The sequence below is a fragment of the Rhodnius prolixus genome, unplaced genomic scaffold (genome assembly GCF_049639745.1).
Source record: "Rhodnius prolixus isolate KJV_2025 unplaced genomic scaffold, Rpr scaffold_3, whole genome shotgun sequence".
In the NCBI taxonomy this organism is placed as follows: Eukaryota; Metazoa; Arthropoda; class Insecta; order Hemiptera; family Reduviidae; genus Rhodnius; species Rhodnius prolixus.
Window position 1 is genome coordinate 48,921,286 of NW_027411603.1, and position 18,768 is coordinate 48,940,053.

An 18,768-nucleotide genomic window follows, 5' to 3' on the forward strand; every position below is an offset into this window, starting at 1 on the left:
GATTCGAAGGAAGTGTTGTGGTAGACATGTTGTGGATAAGAGGGTTGTAATGACTGTGTAGATTTGAGTGGAGTTTTGTGTAGCGAGATTGTGCTATTTCAGAAACGAGAGGAACATTGAGATCAGTGTGTATTGTATGATTGGAGACGTAGAAAGGAGCGTTAACTATTGTTCTCAGGATTTTTGATTGTAAGGTCTGAAGTCGGTTGATGTTCGATTTTTTGGCACTTCCGTAGAGTTGTATTCCGTACGTCCATATTGGGGCAAGTAGAGCGGTATATAAAGATCGTTTGTTCGTCAGGGTCAGTTTTGATCGTTTGTCGAGTAGCCTTTTCAACATTTTATATCGGAGATTGAGGTCAATTCGTTTGAGTCTCGTTTGTGGGTTCCACGTCAGTCGTTTGTCAAGATGTAGTCCGAGATATCGTACTTGGTTAGTCGTTGGTATAGAAGTATTGTGGAAGGAGAGAGGAGGGAGAGTTTTCTTGTTTAGAGTGAATACTATGTATTTAGATTTTAATTCGTTCACTTTGATTCTCCACTTTTGCAGCCAAGGCTCGAGAAGATTTAGGTGTGATTGGAGTGCACGGCTTGCTATTACAGGATCTAGATGAGGAGAAAGAATTGCAGTGTCGTCGGCGAAAGTGAAAGTAATTGTAGTCGGGTGAGTTGGTAAGTCGGCAGTATAGAGAATATAAAGTAAGGGGGCTAGAATGCTTCCTTGAGGAACTCCAGCAAGTATTGGAAGGATAAGAGAAGAAGAAGAAATACCTTGTTTGACTTGGAAGAAACGGTCGGAGAGATAAGACTTAAGAATGAGGTAAAAGGTAGAAGGCAGTAGGCGTTTGAGTTTATAAAGCAGCCCTGCGTGCCATACCCGGTCGAATGCCTGAGATATGTCAAGGAAGACACCCGGGCAATACTGCTTTAATTCAAGGGAAGTAGCGATTACATCAACTACTCGATGTGCTTGGAGAACAGTCGAGTGGCAACTCCGAAAACCGAACTGATGGTCAGGAATGTCATTTAAAGGGGCTATTTCAGTTTGGAGGCGGAGTAGTAGAAGTTTTTCGAGGACTTTCCCCAGGATGGGTAGAAGGCTGATTGGTCGGTAAGAGCTGGGGAAATGAGAAGGTTTATTTGGTTTAGGGATCATTGTTACAGAAGAGAATTTGTAGAGAATAGGAAAGTAAGTGGTTAGAAGTACAGCATTATAAAGAGTTCTGTTTTTTGTTTTTCTGTTTTTAAAGAAATCTTTTTTAAACAAAATTTAGGTGGCACTTCCTGTAAAGGGAATTTTCCGCCGCTAAGTTACTGTAAAGTCCCTTGAAAGAAGACAAACCTAATTTTTAAGATTGGCTAACCTGAACGATTTTTCTTTTTTTCCGTTAATTGTTCACCTTCATAAACACTTCATTTTGTTCAATTTTTTTCGAACACAGGAAATCCCAAAAGCGGATATTTCCGCTTTAGAAAAAATCAACACAGAAAATTTGACAAGCACGTAATACTTCCTTTTTTTTTTTTTCTTTTTTTTTAGAGTAAAAGGAAATAATACATCTTGCAAAACCTATTAGGCTTTTATTTCTTTGGCCGACTCAAAAACCCCGGGCCTAAAACCATGGCAGGCAGCCATTTTTGCAGATTCTTTGGGTAGATGGAGGAGACGCTAGTTACAACACCTTGCGGACTTGTAAAGATGTGGAAGCTTTAGTTACCAAGAGTTGGACGATGTTAAATGGTACAGGAAAAGCAACGAACTGTTCAATATTTTCAAAAAAAAGAAAAGAAGTCAGAACTGTAAAGCGAAAGGACCATTGAAGATTATTAGTTTTTATTAATGGTCCATCATAATCACCATCACACACACACACATATCCGATTTATGAATGAAACATACGTACATCACCGGAAGTGCTAACCACAATTTACACAAAGGACACTTTTTATTGTTTCTTTAACTTATATTTTTATCAAACAATGCGCGCTAGTGTGAATGATTTTACCAACAAACGCGGTGAGACGCGGGGAGCGACGGAGGGGGGTCTTACAAATGAGAAAACAATTACAGAAAATTATCTCCTACCATTGCGCAGACAGACAAACAGACAATTGTGTCGGCAGTGACTTTAGAAAAAATATAATGAAATAAATAATGGAAAAACAGACTTCATTCAATTTATATTTAAGAAGATGACGTCATAGATAGAAACCATTATTTAGTAAATTGTCTATTAAAAACGTAAAACATTACATGCGGCATATTTAGTAATAAAAAATAAGTTAAATTCGAAAATAAATAGCAATACTTCTTCTTTATATTACGAGGGTCGTTTGAAAAGTCCGTGCAAAGTCAGAGAGATAGCACCACTGGCGCGTATCGAGGTTATGTTTAGTTAGTAGCATCTCTTGGAAGAACACACACCAAGTTTCAGCCAGATCGGTCTATTTATTTGTGTTTGCCATTCGTTTGAATCGAGGAAGTCGAGTGATTTTCAAAAAATGGACGAAAAAGAATTTCGTGTGTTGATTAAACACTACTTTATGAAAGGCAAAACGCCTCAGGAGACTAAAGAGAAGCTTGATAAACATTATGGTGACTCTGCACCTTCGATTAGAACAGTTTATAAGTGGTTTCAAAATTTTCGGAGTGGCCATATGGGCACAAGTGACGCTGAACGTTCTGGACGCCCCTGTTGAGGTTACTACTCCAGAAATCATTGATAAAATCCATGATATGGTGATGGATGACAGAAGAGTGGAAGGTGCGTGAGATTGCTAGTGCTGTGGGCATCTCGAATGAACGGGTACAATAATATTTTGCATCAACATTTGGACATGACAAAGCTATCCGCAAGATGGGTGCCGCGATTGCTCACGCTTGACCAAAAACGAAATCGTGTGAAGTGTTGCAAGGACGGTTTGCAGCTGTTCCAGAAGAATCCGCAGAACTTTAAGCGTCGTTTCGTCACTGTGGATGAAACATGGATACATCACTACACTCCTGAGACTAAAGAACAATCTAAACAATGGGTTACCAAGGGGGGAATCTGCGCCAAAAAAGGCGAAGACCGTTCCTTCGGCCGGAAAGATTATGGCGTCTTTTGGGATTCGCAAGGAATAATCCTCATCGACTATCTGGAAAAGGGTAAAACTATTACAGGTGCTTATTATTCATCGTTATTAGACCGTTTGAAAACCGAGCTGCAAGAAAAACGCCCACGATTGGCCCACAAAAAAGTCCTTCTATATCACGACAACGCACCAGCTCACAACTCAGCAGTTGTGGTCGCAAAATTAATGGAAATAGGGTTCCAACTCGTTTCACATACCCCCTATTCTCCAGACTTGGCTCCCTCAAACTACTATTTGTTCCCCAATATGAAGAAATGGCTGGCGGGAAAAAGATTTTATTCAAACGAGGAGGTGATTGCAGAAACGAATGGCCATTTTTCAGACTTGGACAAATCCTATTATTCGGAAGGGATCAACAAACTAGAGCAGCGTTGGACGAAGTGTATAAGCCTAAAAGGAGACTAGGTTGAAAAATAAAAAAGGTTTACCCCAAAAAATTAAGTAGTTTTTATTTTTGCACGGACTTTTCAAACGACCCTCGTATACATTTTAATTCTTATAAGATTATGATGCTCTAATTGTACGTAAAAGCATCATTTTTCACTAGAACGCCAGATCAGTTGTACATTTTTATTTAATTAACTATTAGGTACCGGAACTATCTAGGAGTCAAAAACTATTCCATTTCCTTTAAATAGGCCTCGTTAGGAGAGGATTCGAACAGTGTTTCTGGTTTGGGATGCGTGCTACTCTTAGATGTGTTCTGGATAATCCCAAATAAGTTCCGGTGTCGGACACCTAAACCACCTAAAAAGTTTTTTTTTTTGTGGAGCATTTTAGGATAGATCACCTAACTTAGTTGGGCACCCACTATGGTAGCATGTATAAGCTAAAAGAAGGGCAACTAACAAGCAATCTCGACCTTGACCAGGCCTTATAACCTGGGCACCTTAAGGGGCACAGAATGTCCCCTAAATCTTTTTCCACAAGGAGGAGACTAAAACAAGCAAGTCTTCTGTAAGGGACTTTGAGAAAATGGCCGCCTTATGTTCTATTTGCTTGATTTTCAATAGATTAGATTAAATTAGGGCGGCCTCAAGGCCTACGCCACTCTGTGACCCCTTTGGACCTATTATGGCTCCCCTCACACTAAAGCTCACCCTTCCAGACCCGTCCGATTCTGTGGAAAGCGACTCTAGAGGCCTTGGTTTTTTTTTTTCTCCCCCGAGAAGTAACATCCTTAGCCCAGACAAGCCCCTCACACTGATACAACACGTTCAGAGTGCCGTTTCCTCTTTTTCCTGCACAGAACCTACAAAGGCTTAATATCCGCCAGGCCCGTGTAATGCATGTGTTTTCTGAGCCTGCAGTGGCCCAGTTTAATAGTCCTACAATTTTTCAATAGATAGAGATATTTTCTGAATTGGAATTGATAGCGCTATAAAACTTAGTATAAAGTGCTTGGACTTTAAGGGAATTTTGAAATTTCTACTTTTACTAAGTCTACAAAAGATTAGCACAGTAAGCCCCCTTTTGGGTTTGCAGGATCTCCGCAAGATTTAACTTATCCTAACATTAAATATTATTTATTTAATTTACAAACTCAGGATAAAATAGGGTCCTTACGATAATCAAAAGGAAGCAAACTAAGTAGAAATCATATGAATATAAATAAATGAAAATTAACAGAGCCCTTAATACAGAGTGTGACTAGGAACATGAAAAAGAAGTCGAAATCTCTACACCAATAACTGACGATGGTTGAAAAATCGATATTAGTCTTGGACAAGATAAGCATGCATGCTAAGATGGATAAAATCAAAGACACTATCCATCATTGTAGGTCTAATCACATTTGCAAACTGTATAATAATGGGTAAGACTTCAATAAGACTAAAAAATTAGCGAGGCGGAAATTAGAACGAATTAAGACTTTGGGAAAGTTATGAGAGGGTCCAAAGAAGATTATTTTTAGAATCATTAGTTAGTTTTATTTGGATCATGGAAGCCAATTTTGAAAATAAGACACAATCGCAGTAGCTACCCACTTCCTGTTAGAGTTAGAACGAATTATGACCTTGGGAAAGTTATGAGAGGGTCCAAAGAAGATTATTTTTAGAATCATTAGTTAGTTTTATTTGGATCATGGAAGCCAATTTTGAAAATAAGACACAATCGCTGTAGCTACCCACTTCCTGTTCGACAAAGTTAAGAGCATACAAAAACTATAGTGCAAGTTTAATCTTACTGAAAATGATTTGTATGTAATATTAAACGGTTGGAATTGGAATAATTTATGCAATTACTTAAAAGAGGCCTTACATTATAGAAGATTAATAATTAATGAATTTAATTGTGATTAAAATGTTTTATTTAGTTAATTTCCTTTTTTTGTAAAAGTATTCATTTTTTTTTACCCAATAGTGGATTATTTTATTTTTATTTTTTTCCAAAATGTGTTGTATTTACGTTGTATTGTATATAAACGAAACTCAACTCTGCGGACGGAGTACGCTCCATGCACTTGAGTGTTATTATTATTTTTATTTCTGTACTGTAATTTATGTATATAATTGAAATTAAATAAACACTTATTATTATTATTATTATTATTATTAGTGCAAGTTTAGGAGGACTTCACAAGTTATACTTTAACATGGAACAGTAGCCGGTGAGAGCCTACAAAAGGGAACGTTACATCGTTTACTGCTTTATTTCGAAAATGAACGTAGGTATACATGAAAGGTAAAAGGGCAAATAACGGTAACTGGCCATGTATTAGTGCGTAGATAACTATGATAGTATCAGTGTGTGTGTATATATGTACATGATAGTATAGTTAGGGACAAAGTTAACAACAAACAACAGACAGTATATATAGAGTTATACAACAATAACAACAATACGCTGTCCGAGTGTGTGTGTGTGTGTATATATACATATATACGTACAGAGAGACGCGGATGCACATAGAATATCAAGTACGATATCCTCGACCGCCATAGAGGTAATAATAACAAAATACAAGCCGATCTTCCCTTTATATCTCCTTGTCACAGCATCCTTGATCTTACATTAGGTATACCGGGGCTTCGTCATCATTATCAGTTAAGGTTGTTAGTGGTTGTGTGTTCTCCTTGTTTTAAGCTTTTTATGTACAAATAATTTAATTATTTGTTACCGAAATGTCAAACTTGTAGACAATAGAATTGTGAACAATTAAAAAAAAAAATGTATGGTTCTTTTTTAACGACCTATTCGATCATAACTTTTTTGATTTTAATTAGGTTATTATAAATGTATTAGAAAGTTAGCCAATCAAGAAGCGTTATCTATCATTTCCTTAACTCGAAAGACAACTACGTATAATTCGCCTACTCATCCTATCGATTTTTATGCGTCTAATTGACGATAAATCAATTTATTTATCAACAAAGCAATAACTTCCACTGAAAAAAAAAGTTGGCAGGCCTGCTTTTTATGGCGTGTTTTTAACAATAGTAACTCAGCTGGTAGTGAGTAATGATGTGCTTTTTTTATACTTGACGTGTTGAACGAGAATATAAAAAGAAAATCTTATGAGGTTATACGCATGTTTTGTTCGCACAGGTTATGTTTTTTTGGGGGGAACTCGAAGATTTTTAACAACTTATTTAATTGATAGTAACAAGGTGGGTTTATGATAAAACCATAATACACCCAAAAATGATAATGGAAAAATCTCCCAAAATCAATTTTCACGTAAAAAGAAATGAGACTGAAAACTCTTTACAGTTTCCTAGGAATGCAATTCACTTCAAGGTTAGAATTTTCGCCCTTGGCTAATAATATCCCCAGGTGATTTCAATTTTTTAATTGCAGTAATAGATAACAAGATGTACTCATATCAACTCTGCTTTTTTTAAATAATAATTTTGTACTAAACTAACTATTTGGCACCAATTGTTTTGATTAGCACAACCCAGCACAGGTGGGGTGCTTGCTTAACACTATCTAGAAAGAGGCGCCACGGTAGCAGAGCGGTTAAGAGGATAGACCTGCAAAGCTAATATGCATTGTGGTACTGGGTTCGATTCCCCGGTCTTTAGGCCTTGGATTTTTTTTTAATGGTTAATATGAGGAATTTATAGTGAAGTATGTTAGGCGGTTATAGGCTAGACCCGCAAAGCTAAGATGTATTGTTGGTTTAGTAGGTTCGATTCCCCCGGTCTAGGCCTTGGATTTTATTTAATGGTTAATATGAGGAATTTATAGTAAAGTAAGTTAGGCGGTTATAGGCTAGACCCGCAAAGCTAAGATGTATTGTTGGTTTAGTAGGTTCGATTCCCCTGGTCTAGGCCTTGGATTTTATTTAATGGTTAATATGAGAAATTTACAGTAAAGAATGTTAGGCGGTTATAGGCTAGACCCGCAAAGCTAAAATGTATTGTTGGTTTAGTGGGTTCGATTCCCCAGCTCTAGGCCTTGGATTTTATTTAATGGTTAAATGAGAAATAGTAAAGTACGTTTGCTAGTCGCCTCCGTCCACGACACCTAATTGGTAGTTGGACGTTAAGCCCCACCTGAAAAAATATGCGATTACTTTACTTTACTTTTTTCTAGAAAGGAAACCTCATGAAAATCCATAGTCAACTTTGAAAAGTTATTTTAATGTGGCAGAAAATGGATTACTTTTTTCTTTAAATTAAATTTAGAACGGATTTAAATAATTTTTTTATATAAAATGCTAGTTCTAATCTTCCTCTATTCAGAACGAGTGCGGTACAGTCGCCTAGAAGATACTAACTACACAATAGCGTCCAAGTCTTCTACAGAAATGAAAATTAGTCGAAAGAAGTCGCTTGTAGTTTGTTTTTTGAACGCGAATTGGTCGTAGAAGATACCAGTAGAGGAGAGGCCTACTTCGGCCATGAAAATGGCTTTCAAAAATCATGGATCTAAAGTAAAAAAAAAAAAAATTTGGATCAAAATATGGAGCCGGAAGTCTTTAGAGGGTGGGGGAATCCTGATATCCTGGTGAAGTAAACGGGGAAATGGACTGTGAAGGTTACGTGATAAAGATAACCTGACAAGTTTTATTCGGAAGTGACTTATTAGTCAAATAATGTTTAGTAAAAGGTGAAGAAACCGTTGAGAATTTCGTCGTTTTGAGCGCCCATATTTTTTTTGTATTCAAAAATACGTAACTTATAACATTGGCGAAAGTTAACCTCCTGGTGTAGAAATGTGGTTCTTTTTACATCCGTGGGTGGAATACATTGAAAATGCAAGTTCAAGAAGAGTTTCCAGCCAAAGGGCCTAAACTTAACCAGAAGAGAACAACGGGCAGTGGCGATAGTGCACACAGTTGATACATAGTGGCATTGTTGTGTACCGGTGCATTATTGTGACCATAGACAGAAGAGATTGCAGTTTCTGTGCTCACAGTCACACTATCTAACACCACCATATGAAGAGTTATTGTGCATATATAAGCACACTTCATCATCGTATGCAGTTAGTTTTGTTTTAGTATGTATGTGTATGTGTGTGTTTTCTTTGTAATCTGTGCTTATAAATCCTGACCAATAGTTTGTGACAGGGTTGTTTGGGTCAATCTTGATATCCTGTAGCTGTAGCCGCTACAAAAACTATGCATGCTGTACTCATATCTGTCTACATTTACGTATATTGAAATGGGGCAACATAGATGATCTCCAACTGCTGAGATGATGATGGTAATTCTCTTCCCACTTTGCTTCCATTACTAAATTTTCGATTTTTTTTTGTTACTGCGACATAAGTTAAGCACGTAAAGCCTGATCAGTAAGATACTCTCCCTTATAATAAGAGGAAAATCCGATTTACCACTTTAAATTGCAAAAAAAAAATTGAAAAATGAAATTTGAAAAGACCCCCCACCCAAATTCCATTGCACACCCCAAAAAAAAGAAGATAGATTATTGATTAGAATTGCGACTTGCCATTGATCACTATAATCAGCGTCTATATCAATGCTGCGGGCAAATATTTGACCAAATCTGTGCACGCCTGAAGGGTCTATAATTTCACACTTCTTGAGAGAGAGAAGGCTCGCCGCCGATAATTTTTTCTTAGGTTAACAACAACTTTGTACGGTAGCATTGATTTAATTGGAATTGATCCATTTTTCTTAAAAAGCAAAATATCTAAATCGATTCTAAGTACGATATAATAAATATCGAATGTTACTCCGATAATTCAATCTATTACGTTATTGCAAAAAAAAAAAAAATACAGTTATAAAGGGAGGATTGGCCCTAAATTTTAAAGAAAATATGGGAATTTAATCTTTTTATAGAAAAAGAGCAAAAAAAATTATCAAAGTTGGGTGTTTTTCAACGTTACAGCTTTTTGCAGTGCAGTTTTTGACGATCAACCCTTATACAACTGTCCTACCGGAAACAGTTTTAATACTTTTGATAAAAAACAAAATTCTAGTTCACTACTAATTAACATCCTGCGAAGCTAATATGTATTGTGGTACTGGGTTCGATTCCCCGGTCTTAAGCCTTGGATTTTATTTAATGGTTAATATGAGAAGTTTGCAGTAAAGTATGTTAGGCGGTTATAGGCTAGACCAGCAAAGCTAAGATGTATTGTTGGTTTAGTGGGTTAGATTCCCCCGGTCTTAAGCCTTGGATTTTATTTAATGGTTAATATGAGAAATTTATAGTAAAGTATGTCAGGCGGTTATAGGCTAGACCAGCAAAGCTAAGATGTATTGTTGGTTTAGTGGGTTAGATTCCCCCGGTCTTAAGCCTTGGATTTTATTTAATGGTTAATATGAGAAGTTTGCAGTAAAGTATGTTAAGCGGTTATAGACTAGACCCGCAATGCTAAGATGTATTGTTGGTTTAGTGGGTTCGATTGCCCCGGTCTTAAGCCTTGGATTTTATTTAATGGTTAATATGAGAAGTTTGCAGTAAAGTATGTTAGGCGGTTATAGGCTAGACCAGCAAAGCTAAGATGTATTGTTGGTTTAGTGGGTTCGATTGCCCCGGTCTAGGCCTTGCATTTTATTTAATAGTTAATATGAGAAATTTACAGTAAAGTATGTTTGCTAGTCGCCTCCGTCCACGACACCTAATTGTGGTAGTTGGACGTTAAGTCCTGGCTGAAAAAATAGGCGATTACTACTACTAAACATAAAATTGATACTATGTGTTAACAGAGTGGATTTAAATGTATTTCAAGTTATTTCAAAAATATGCATTTTCGACTCAGTTGCCATTTTTACTATATGAGCATCTTTTACTAGTAATTTTAATTGTACTTCCCGCAATTTAGCCATATAAACAGGATTTCATATTTTCATGAAAAATAGACTTTTTTTTATTTTTTAAAATCCCCTAAATACGAGACTAAATGGTTTTTACAAAGTGCCCTGCCATTGGGTATTTTAAAATCTAAAATAGCTTTAGATGACACTCTAAGACCCCCTACGGGAAGCTTGCTTTCCCAAGATCAAATCAGCCTACCGGATGGAAGTAATCGATTTTAATTAAACGCTTTCTTTTGCGATTTTTTTCACCGCAAATTGGTTGCAACAATTTTCTTTAAAACTTAGTGCACTAATTTGCATTATATGCACATGTTTGAAATATTTTCCTAAGAAAATGCATTTAAAGGCTCTTTTGAGTAAGGAGTTAGTGGCAGGTTTTTCATATTTAAAGAAAATTTGGTAGGTCTTTATTATAAAGAGTAAAGTTACAAGCCGCCAGCTAAAGTGAGTCTTCATTTTCCTAGGGTTCCTGCAGTACGAAAAGTCTAATCAAAATTCCACATTTTGGGAAGAATATCTAATCACCGGAAAAGCACCTAAACAAAACGACATATTCTAGTTTCCGGTTATTTTCTAAGGGTTTTATTGGCTTATCACTTTGGTGTGAAACTTCATTCACAGATATTGATGTTTGATATTGATGGACAGGAGTGTAGAAGATCAGTAACGTCACGCTTCCTTTAACCGTTTCAATTTATTGCAAAATGTTGAATTTAACTTTACAAATCCTGAATTTAAAAAAAAATTTAAATTAAAATTAAAATTTGAATTTTAATGGTTTCCTTTTTAATCAACGTCAATTTTAAGGATGTCCGTTTAGTAACCAAATTTTTAAAGCCAAAATTAATTGATTTTCATCCTAACTCAAACTAAGCCAACAAAAAAGGATTGTTTTCCAAGATACTAATCTTAGAAGATTTCCTCGGTCTCTTAAGTCTTAAGTCTTAAGTCTTAAGGGGCAGTATGTCTTGGATGAATATATAGTTAATAAAGAACTTAGTAAGGAGTTTTGTTAATTTTGTTGTGTAAGTTTGGTTACAAGAAGATTGCGAACTAAGAGAATATTTACGTTGTTAAGGCAACTGAAGGCGTACTGGATGGCTTTGACAAATACTTTTAATTGAGATAATTACCGGCCTACTTAGTCTTAACCAACAATTGAATTCCGTTCAAGTTCATAAAAGTTTAAACCTTATTAACTGTAAAAGACATTTTGTAAGTCTAGATTAAGACGAAAACGCTTCTGAAGTAAAACATGAAGATTTTAACGCCGTTAGAGTTTCTTCCTTTTGGGTATAGAAAGGAGAGCTTAAGATATGGGGGAAGAAAATGAACTTCAGTTTCCGCGCTAAAGATCAGTGAGGAGGAAATTCCTGAGCGACATTCCCGTAAACGAACCTTCTCCAAAGCTAACCTATTATCCAGATTTATAGCTAATTTCCGTCAAGCAAATCTAGTCTAAAGTAATCAGCAAGCAGATAAGAATAATTAGTCTTCTGTAAACTAAAAAAAAAAAAGAAAAGTATTTTAAGATAGACAAAAACACGTGGCTTAATGCTAAGAAGTCTAACGTACGCTCATTGCTTACTTTATTGTCGTTTATCGTCTACTGATGCGAATCATGAGAGAAATCATCCAAGAAAGTGTATTATAAATATATAATAATATATTTCTTACACAAAACGAGAAGAATTACGCTTTGTTGCATGATTGAAAAGTGGCAGTAACGATTCAAGGTACGTTAGGTGAACGCAACTTCGTTTTGAAGCAGTTAAGAACAGAAGCTTGGGAAGATAAAAAGAATGAAAACAAAAGTTCTTCGACGACTACCGCGCCAGCAAATATCGCAAGAATACAGAAACATATTCGACAGAAGACCGTCGTCAAACAGTCAAACGCCTCTGGATACTAGCGAATATATTATCACACTTTGACACCTGAACTTTTTAAAAATTTTGACCTTTCACACCAACAACACACTGATGTACAAAAAAAAAAAAAAAATGACCACTGTTCCTCACACGTCACATCCTGATTTCTCTGTAAAATTGGAAATGTACCAGAGAAAAGCTTGCTTTCACTTTGATACGATTGAAGAAATTGAAGCAGAATTTCCCACCAGTAGGGGGGGGGGGAAACAACACAGATACCAAATATACTCTTACAAAAAAAAAAAAAAAGGCGAAATGATAAGCCAAAGCGAAGCGTAAAAAAATTTGTATTCGGATTTTTTAGCGGAACAATCCGAGAATTTTTGGACCTCACTTCATATTTTTAAAAAATAAAATAAGTGAAAATGCAGACAACGAAAAACGAAAAATTCTTAAATGGCTAATGTTGAAAAGCTATTATTTGTTCAAAAAATAGCTTCATTTAAACAGTTTTCAGAAATAAGCTAGAAATAAAATGCCCAAAAATCGAAATAGACGTTAATGAACTAATAGAAAAAACTATAATGTAACTAAGATTGAAATTTAAAATTAAAAAAGCGAAAGATGCATTGCTATGGACAGCAATAATTTTTTAAAGAAGACTTCAATGAATTACTGTCATAGATTTGACGTCGAACATTTTTATCATTTCTATATATAAAAAAAAGAAGAAGAGATTTCAACGCATCGACAGAAAAGTATATTTTGGTTTTTTAAACTGATAAAAAATGCTGAAAATTATACTCAGTACTTAATATTAAAAAGAAAATGTGCTCGCTTACCGGGTAAACATTGTATGATTATTGTTTGTATTGTTAGTCGCCAGTTTGCCGGTTTATCCAAAAAAATAAAAATAAAAACGGAACAGGAAATACGTAAACTTTGCTGATAAAAAGTATAACTAAAGCGACTTCCGATTATGAAGCGCTTATTTTTTGTTTTTAGTTGACGTAATTGAAATTTGGGTTTCTTTTTCCCAAAAAAAACACAAAATTGTTTCGAACCAAATTAATCCAAACAAAAAAATTATTGAACAACACTACACACTTGTCACTCACATCCTGTTTTTTTTTTTTTTGTAGTTATTTTTGATGACAAAAACTCTCTAAAAAGTATTTTTTTAAAGAAAAGAATATCGCGACGCGTAAATGTTCCGATTATCACACACCAAAAATAAAACTAAACACTAAGATCAGAATCAGTTATTCATACCGGAACTAAAACCCAGTCCCGGAAATATGTACAAGAAAAAAAAAAATAAAATAAAATAAATAAATAAAAACATAAAAGTTTGTTTAAAAATAAATATCTCTTTTGTAAATATACTGTACATATACAAAGGCATAAGAAGCTCGTCACGAGAGCCTTATAGTAACTGAAGATCTTTTTTAAGTTGCGGGTGGCAGCCGTGGTTAGGTTTAAAGTTGGAGGCGCTAAAGGTCCAGCCCACAGACAACATTCTTGGCCATCTGATTGGCTATATGCTAACCAATAAGAATATATATGGTACCTCCTTTTCTACAATCAGAAGAATTCTCACAGTTACCTTATTACCCCTACTACCATTTCATCTCTCTTTTCCTACCTAGAAGTAGTAGTAGAGTTCTTTTCAAAGAAGAGATTTTTTTTTATTTTAGTATTCTCTTCTTCAAGGGGAGAGAATGCAAGATATAGAGGGAGACTTTAAAGCACCTTTTTTTGTACACTCAATATCTACATCGGGGAACTTCTCCCTCTCTCTATGTCTACACGGCCAACCCGTACATCTCGGACAACACTCCCTAAGGAGTACACTGCAGGTCACATCGTTTGAATTCTTTACTATAAAATTTCTGAACAATTTACTTTAAAATAAACACCCACACAAAAAAAGAAATACAAGAACATCCTAAGAAACTGAAGAGAGAAGTAAGAAGAGAAATTCAACTTACAACGATCCCACGGATATTTACTAACTTAGTAATTTCATCTTCAATTACAAACCAATTACATTAAGTACTCATGTATTAACATTTCATAAAATTCTTTTTATTGTTTCATACACGCACATTTACGTGAAGACTTTTTACGAAAAGAATTTCAATAAGTGTATAATGCAGTGATTTCCAATAAGTGTGCGCCGCGACTCTCCGGAGCGCCGCGGTGCCCGTCATAAGGGCGCCGCGAAATATACCAATTTCAAACAATTCGGCAATTTTCTTGGCAATTTCCAATTCACTGCAATTTTCACGCCAACAATCGTGTATGCTGAGAAAATTCCAAGAATTTAGCAAATTTCCGAGTCTTTCATTGTTTTTGCTTTCCAATCTGCATTTTTTTTTTTTTTGAAACGGCTAGTGCGCAAGCACGGCTTCCCCACCCAAGCTTTAGTGACCTAAATATCGCTTGAAAATTAACGGCGAACAAGAAATGGGGGTAGCCATATCCAATTTTATTCCGAGATTTGAGAAGCTGTGTAGTGAACATCAACACCATCCATCCCATTAATAATGTTAATCATCAATGGACGTTCAATAAATTGTTTATGAATTTAAAATTCGTGTTTAATTTATTTTCCAACTAACCTAACCACATGGTGGTTGTCCCGTCTCGATATGGATATTTCTAAAATCAGTTGAAATTAGATATTTTATATTATCCCAAGGAAAATAGTATCTGTTTTTAATTTTTCGCTGTTACGAGGGTCGTTTGAAAAGTCCGTGCAAAGTCAGAGAGATAGCACCACTGGCGCGTATCGAGGTTATGTTTAGTTAGTAGCATCTCTTGGAAGAACACACACCAAGTTTCAGCCAGATCGGTCTATTTCTTTGTGTTTGGCATTCGTTTGAATCGAGGAAGTCGAGTGATTTTTCAAAAAAAATGGACGAAAAAGAATTTCGTGTGTTGATTACACTACTTTATGAAAAGCAAAACGTCTCAGGAGACTAAAGAGAAGCTTGATAAACATTATGGTGACTCTGCACCTTCGATTAGAACAGTTTATAAGTGGTTTCAAAATTTTCGGAGTGGCCATATGGGCACAAGTGACGCTGAACGTTCTGGACGCCCTGTTCGAGGTTACTACTCCAGAAATCATTGATAAAATCCATGATATGGTGATGGATGACAGAAGAGTGAAGGTGCGTGAGATTGCTAGTGCTGTGGGCATCTCGAATGAACGGGTACAATAATATTTTGCATCAACATTTGGACATGACAAAGCTATCCATAAAGATGGGTGCCGCGATTGCTCACGCTAGACCAAAAACGAAATCGTGTGAAGTGTTGCAAGGACGGTTCTTTGTTAAAAATAATCACAAAAAAAAAGGAAGTAAAAATTCAAACTGTCGAGTACGTATGTTCGTTGCAGATTAGGGAAACATAAAAATGAGACAAAAGCCAATAAATCTCGAAAAAAAGGAGGCCATAAAAATATCATTAGGATTTCATAACAGTTTGATCATTGTTGAACGTATGGAGACCAATAATTATTTAATTATTATTAGTTATTAATGGTTCTGGTAGAATACATTGTATTTTCGCTGCACTTCTATTCGCCTGATTAATCAAATAAGAGCTCCTACCGCTCATTAATAGAAAACATTATAAATATTTGAATAAGGAGAGTAGGGAGAGAATACAGAAATTCCAGAAATACTTAAGAGCCTTACCATGGTAAAACTGATCCTGAAAGATCCTGTTGAATAATTTTCTCTTGCAATTATCACAATTTCACAAATTTACTCATCAAAAATTTCATTTAAAAAATATTTTTTTTTTATACTGCGCAAAAACTGTTCGCTAAAATTTTTTTCTGCAACGGAAGTGTAATTGTCCGTAGTTTTCTTTTTTTTTTTACGCACAAGTTAAAAAAAATGTTTATATATCTTGATAAAATAAAGAACAAGCATCCCCGGAACTTTAACACTCCCGAAACTTTAACACTCCCGGAATATTAGCATGAAGCATCCTCTTTGAGAGCAGATCAATGATAAAAAAAGAAAAAGTAGATACTTTGTGAAGCTTCTAGAGCTAAGAACCTCTACCAGCCACCTGTGTGTCCAGGACCTCCTCATCTATCAAGTAACTTCAACTACCAGGCAAGCCCTCCTAGCCTTAAACCTCACAAGGGCAAGGGAAAAATGTTGAATTTGTTTTTTTTTTTTTTTTTAGGATATTTAATATCCAAATTAGGGCAGGGGAAACAAATATTTTGGAAATCAAAAATAGCCATTAACAATGGAAGGGACATTTTTGTTCTTGTTCACTTAAGTGATTAACAGAAGGGCGTGTTCAGTATGATGGTGTCAAAGTTGATGTTTCATCTCTTACCATCGATAGAATACAGAGGAGAGAAGGCAGCCTCACTTTGTCAAAGTGGGTGAACTAAGAGGTATGAGTCCAGGGACTGTTTACCAGACAGTGCGAGGTTAACTAGATAGACGAGGGAGTCGTGAACATACAGGCAGAACTGGGAAAGTACTTTTGTCCCAGAAGCCCCACATGATATCTACTTAACTGTTTTTCCATGAACAGAAAAATACAAAATTATTTTGTTTTTCATTTTTTTGGCTAATTAATTCAGAGCATTTCCATTTTCAAAAGTTAATTCCGTTGAAAATGGACGAATACTCGAAGAAGTCATCCAAAAAAAAAGAAAAAAAAATTAAATATAATCTTGATCCTTCATTCACTAATCGAAGCCTGAAACAAACGTAACTAATTAATATATAAATAAATATTTGAAATAAAAAAAATGAACATGCCAAAAACTGACTGACCATTGCTGCTCAACTTGGACTAGAAGTTCCGAAGAAGGATATTGTAGTGGCCATATAAATGATTTAAATAATTATAATTCCATTTAATTAAATATCGTGATGAGCTGCAAAAAAAATTTATGTGTTAACCACCCCCCACCCGTCAAAACCCCCGATTTTCGATGAAGGCGTATTTCGTAGTAAGCGAGATACATAATAAATACATACATATAACATAATCATACATATAAATAAATAAAATGGAATTATAATTTGTTACGAACAGATTTAGATTTGAGTTTTTTTTTTTCAACGAAAAATTATGTTCCACCCTCTAGGGTGAGACACAATTTCCTTCCGGTTCATAAATATGGACCAACTACAGTTCCTTGCCCTACCTTGTTTTTTTTAGCTGTAGGATGGGACTGTAACCTTATCTCTTGCAGTTACATATCCATCGATGTAGTCCCCGGCTGGTGGTGCTCCTGCACTGGACACTTGACACAGTTTAAAAAAAGTAGTAGAAAAAACGCAAAAGAAAATACTGTAACGTATTACTTTACAAAACGGAATTTAGAAAAATCCGTATTTTTTTTTAATTTTTACGCACAGGTTAAAAATAAAATTTCACTGTATTCTTTATAAAAATAGAAAAACACTACCGTAATCTTAACACTACCGTAATCTTAACACTCCCGCACAATCTGAAACATAGAAATGGAAAAAGTTAATTAGAATCCAGAAAAAAAAATAAATATATTTTTAGGGCGCTAAATGACCTCAGTAGTCGATGCGCCATAAACAAAAAAAAATGCTTAAAAAAATCAAATTATTCGTTTTAAATTTACGTCAATAAATAATTGGCATTTCTGAAGATTGAACGGAATAAGAAACCGTACAAATCTTAAGAATAAACAGTACCATTGTTCCTTAAGAATTAGTTGTCTAAAGAGAACTACAGTCAAAAAAGTTTGAATATTCTAGAAGTATTCCACTGCCTGAGGATGGTCCAAGTTAGTTAAGGCAACGGAAGCTGCGAGTATTTTAGTACTGTGAAATGGTAATGCTTCTAAGTGAGCTGTTAGTACTTTGTGAAATGTTGGTGCTACACCAAATTTCAATTTTCTTTTTTTAGAAGCAAAACTAAAAACATCTTTCACGGAAATAAGATATTAAAGAACTGTCTTCATAAAATGTTTTCTTCTTTGCAAAAACTAACTTACTGCGCTTGGAATGAAAATACGATGGTCGTTTGAAAAGTCCGTGCAAAGTCAGAGAGATAGCACCACTGGCGCGTATCGAGGTTATGTTTAGTTAGTAGCATCTCTTGGAAGAACACACACCAAGTTTCAGCCAGATCGGTCTAATTCTTTGTGTTTGGCATTCGTTTGAATCGAGGAAGTCGAGTGATTTTCAAAAAATGGACGAAAAAGAATTTCGTGTGTTGATTAAACATTACTTTATGAAAGGCAAAACGCCTGAGGAGACTAAAGAGAAGCTTGATAAACATTATGGTGACTCTGCACCTTCGATTAGAACAGTTTAGAAGTGGTTTCAAAATTTTCGGAGTGGCCATATGGGCACAAGTGACACTGAACGTTCTGGACGCCCTGTTGAGGTTACTACTCCAGAAATTATTGATAAAATCCATGGATATGGTGATGGACGACAGAAGAGTGAAGGTGCGTGAGATTGCTAGTGCTGTGGGCATCTCGAATGA

The 18,768-nt window shown here is 35.5% G+C and overlaps 1 protein-coding gene across 2 annotated transcripts in view; it reads right to left on the minus strand.

Annotated features, from left to right (window-relative positions):
- dysf (neuronal PAS domain protein dysfusion) overlaps positions 1–18,120 on the minus strand; it is a 302,152-nt gene extending 284,032 nt beyond the window's left edge. The window contains exon 1 of one of the 2 annotated variants that reach the window (XM_074126429.1): positions 15,960–18,120. Coding sequence is in view for 1 of the 2 variants with exons in the window: in XM_074126428.1 (XP_073982529.1) it covers positions 13,092–13,102 (11 nt within the window). In the remaining variant the exon portion in view is untranslated. Of the gene's footprint in view, positions 1–13,091; positions 14,068–15,959 lie in introns of those variants that run through there. The other variant, XM_074126428.1, reaches the window with a different exon arrangement.
- Between the last annotated feature and the right edge of the window lie 648 nt (positions 18,121–18,768).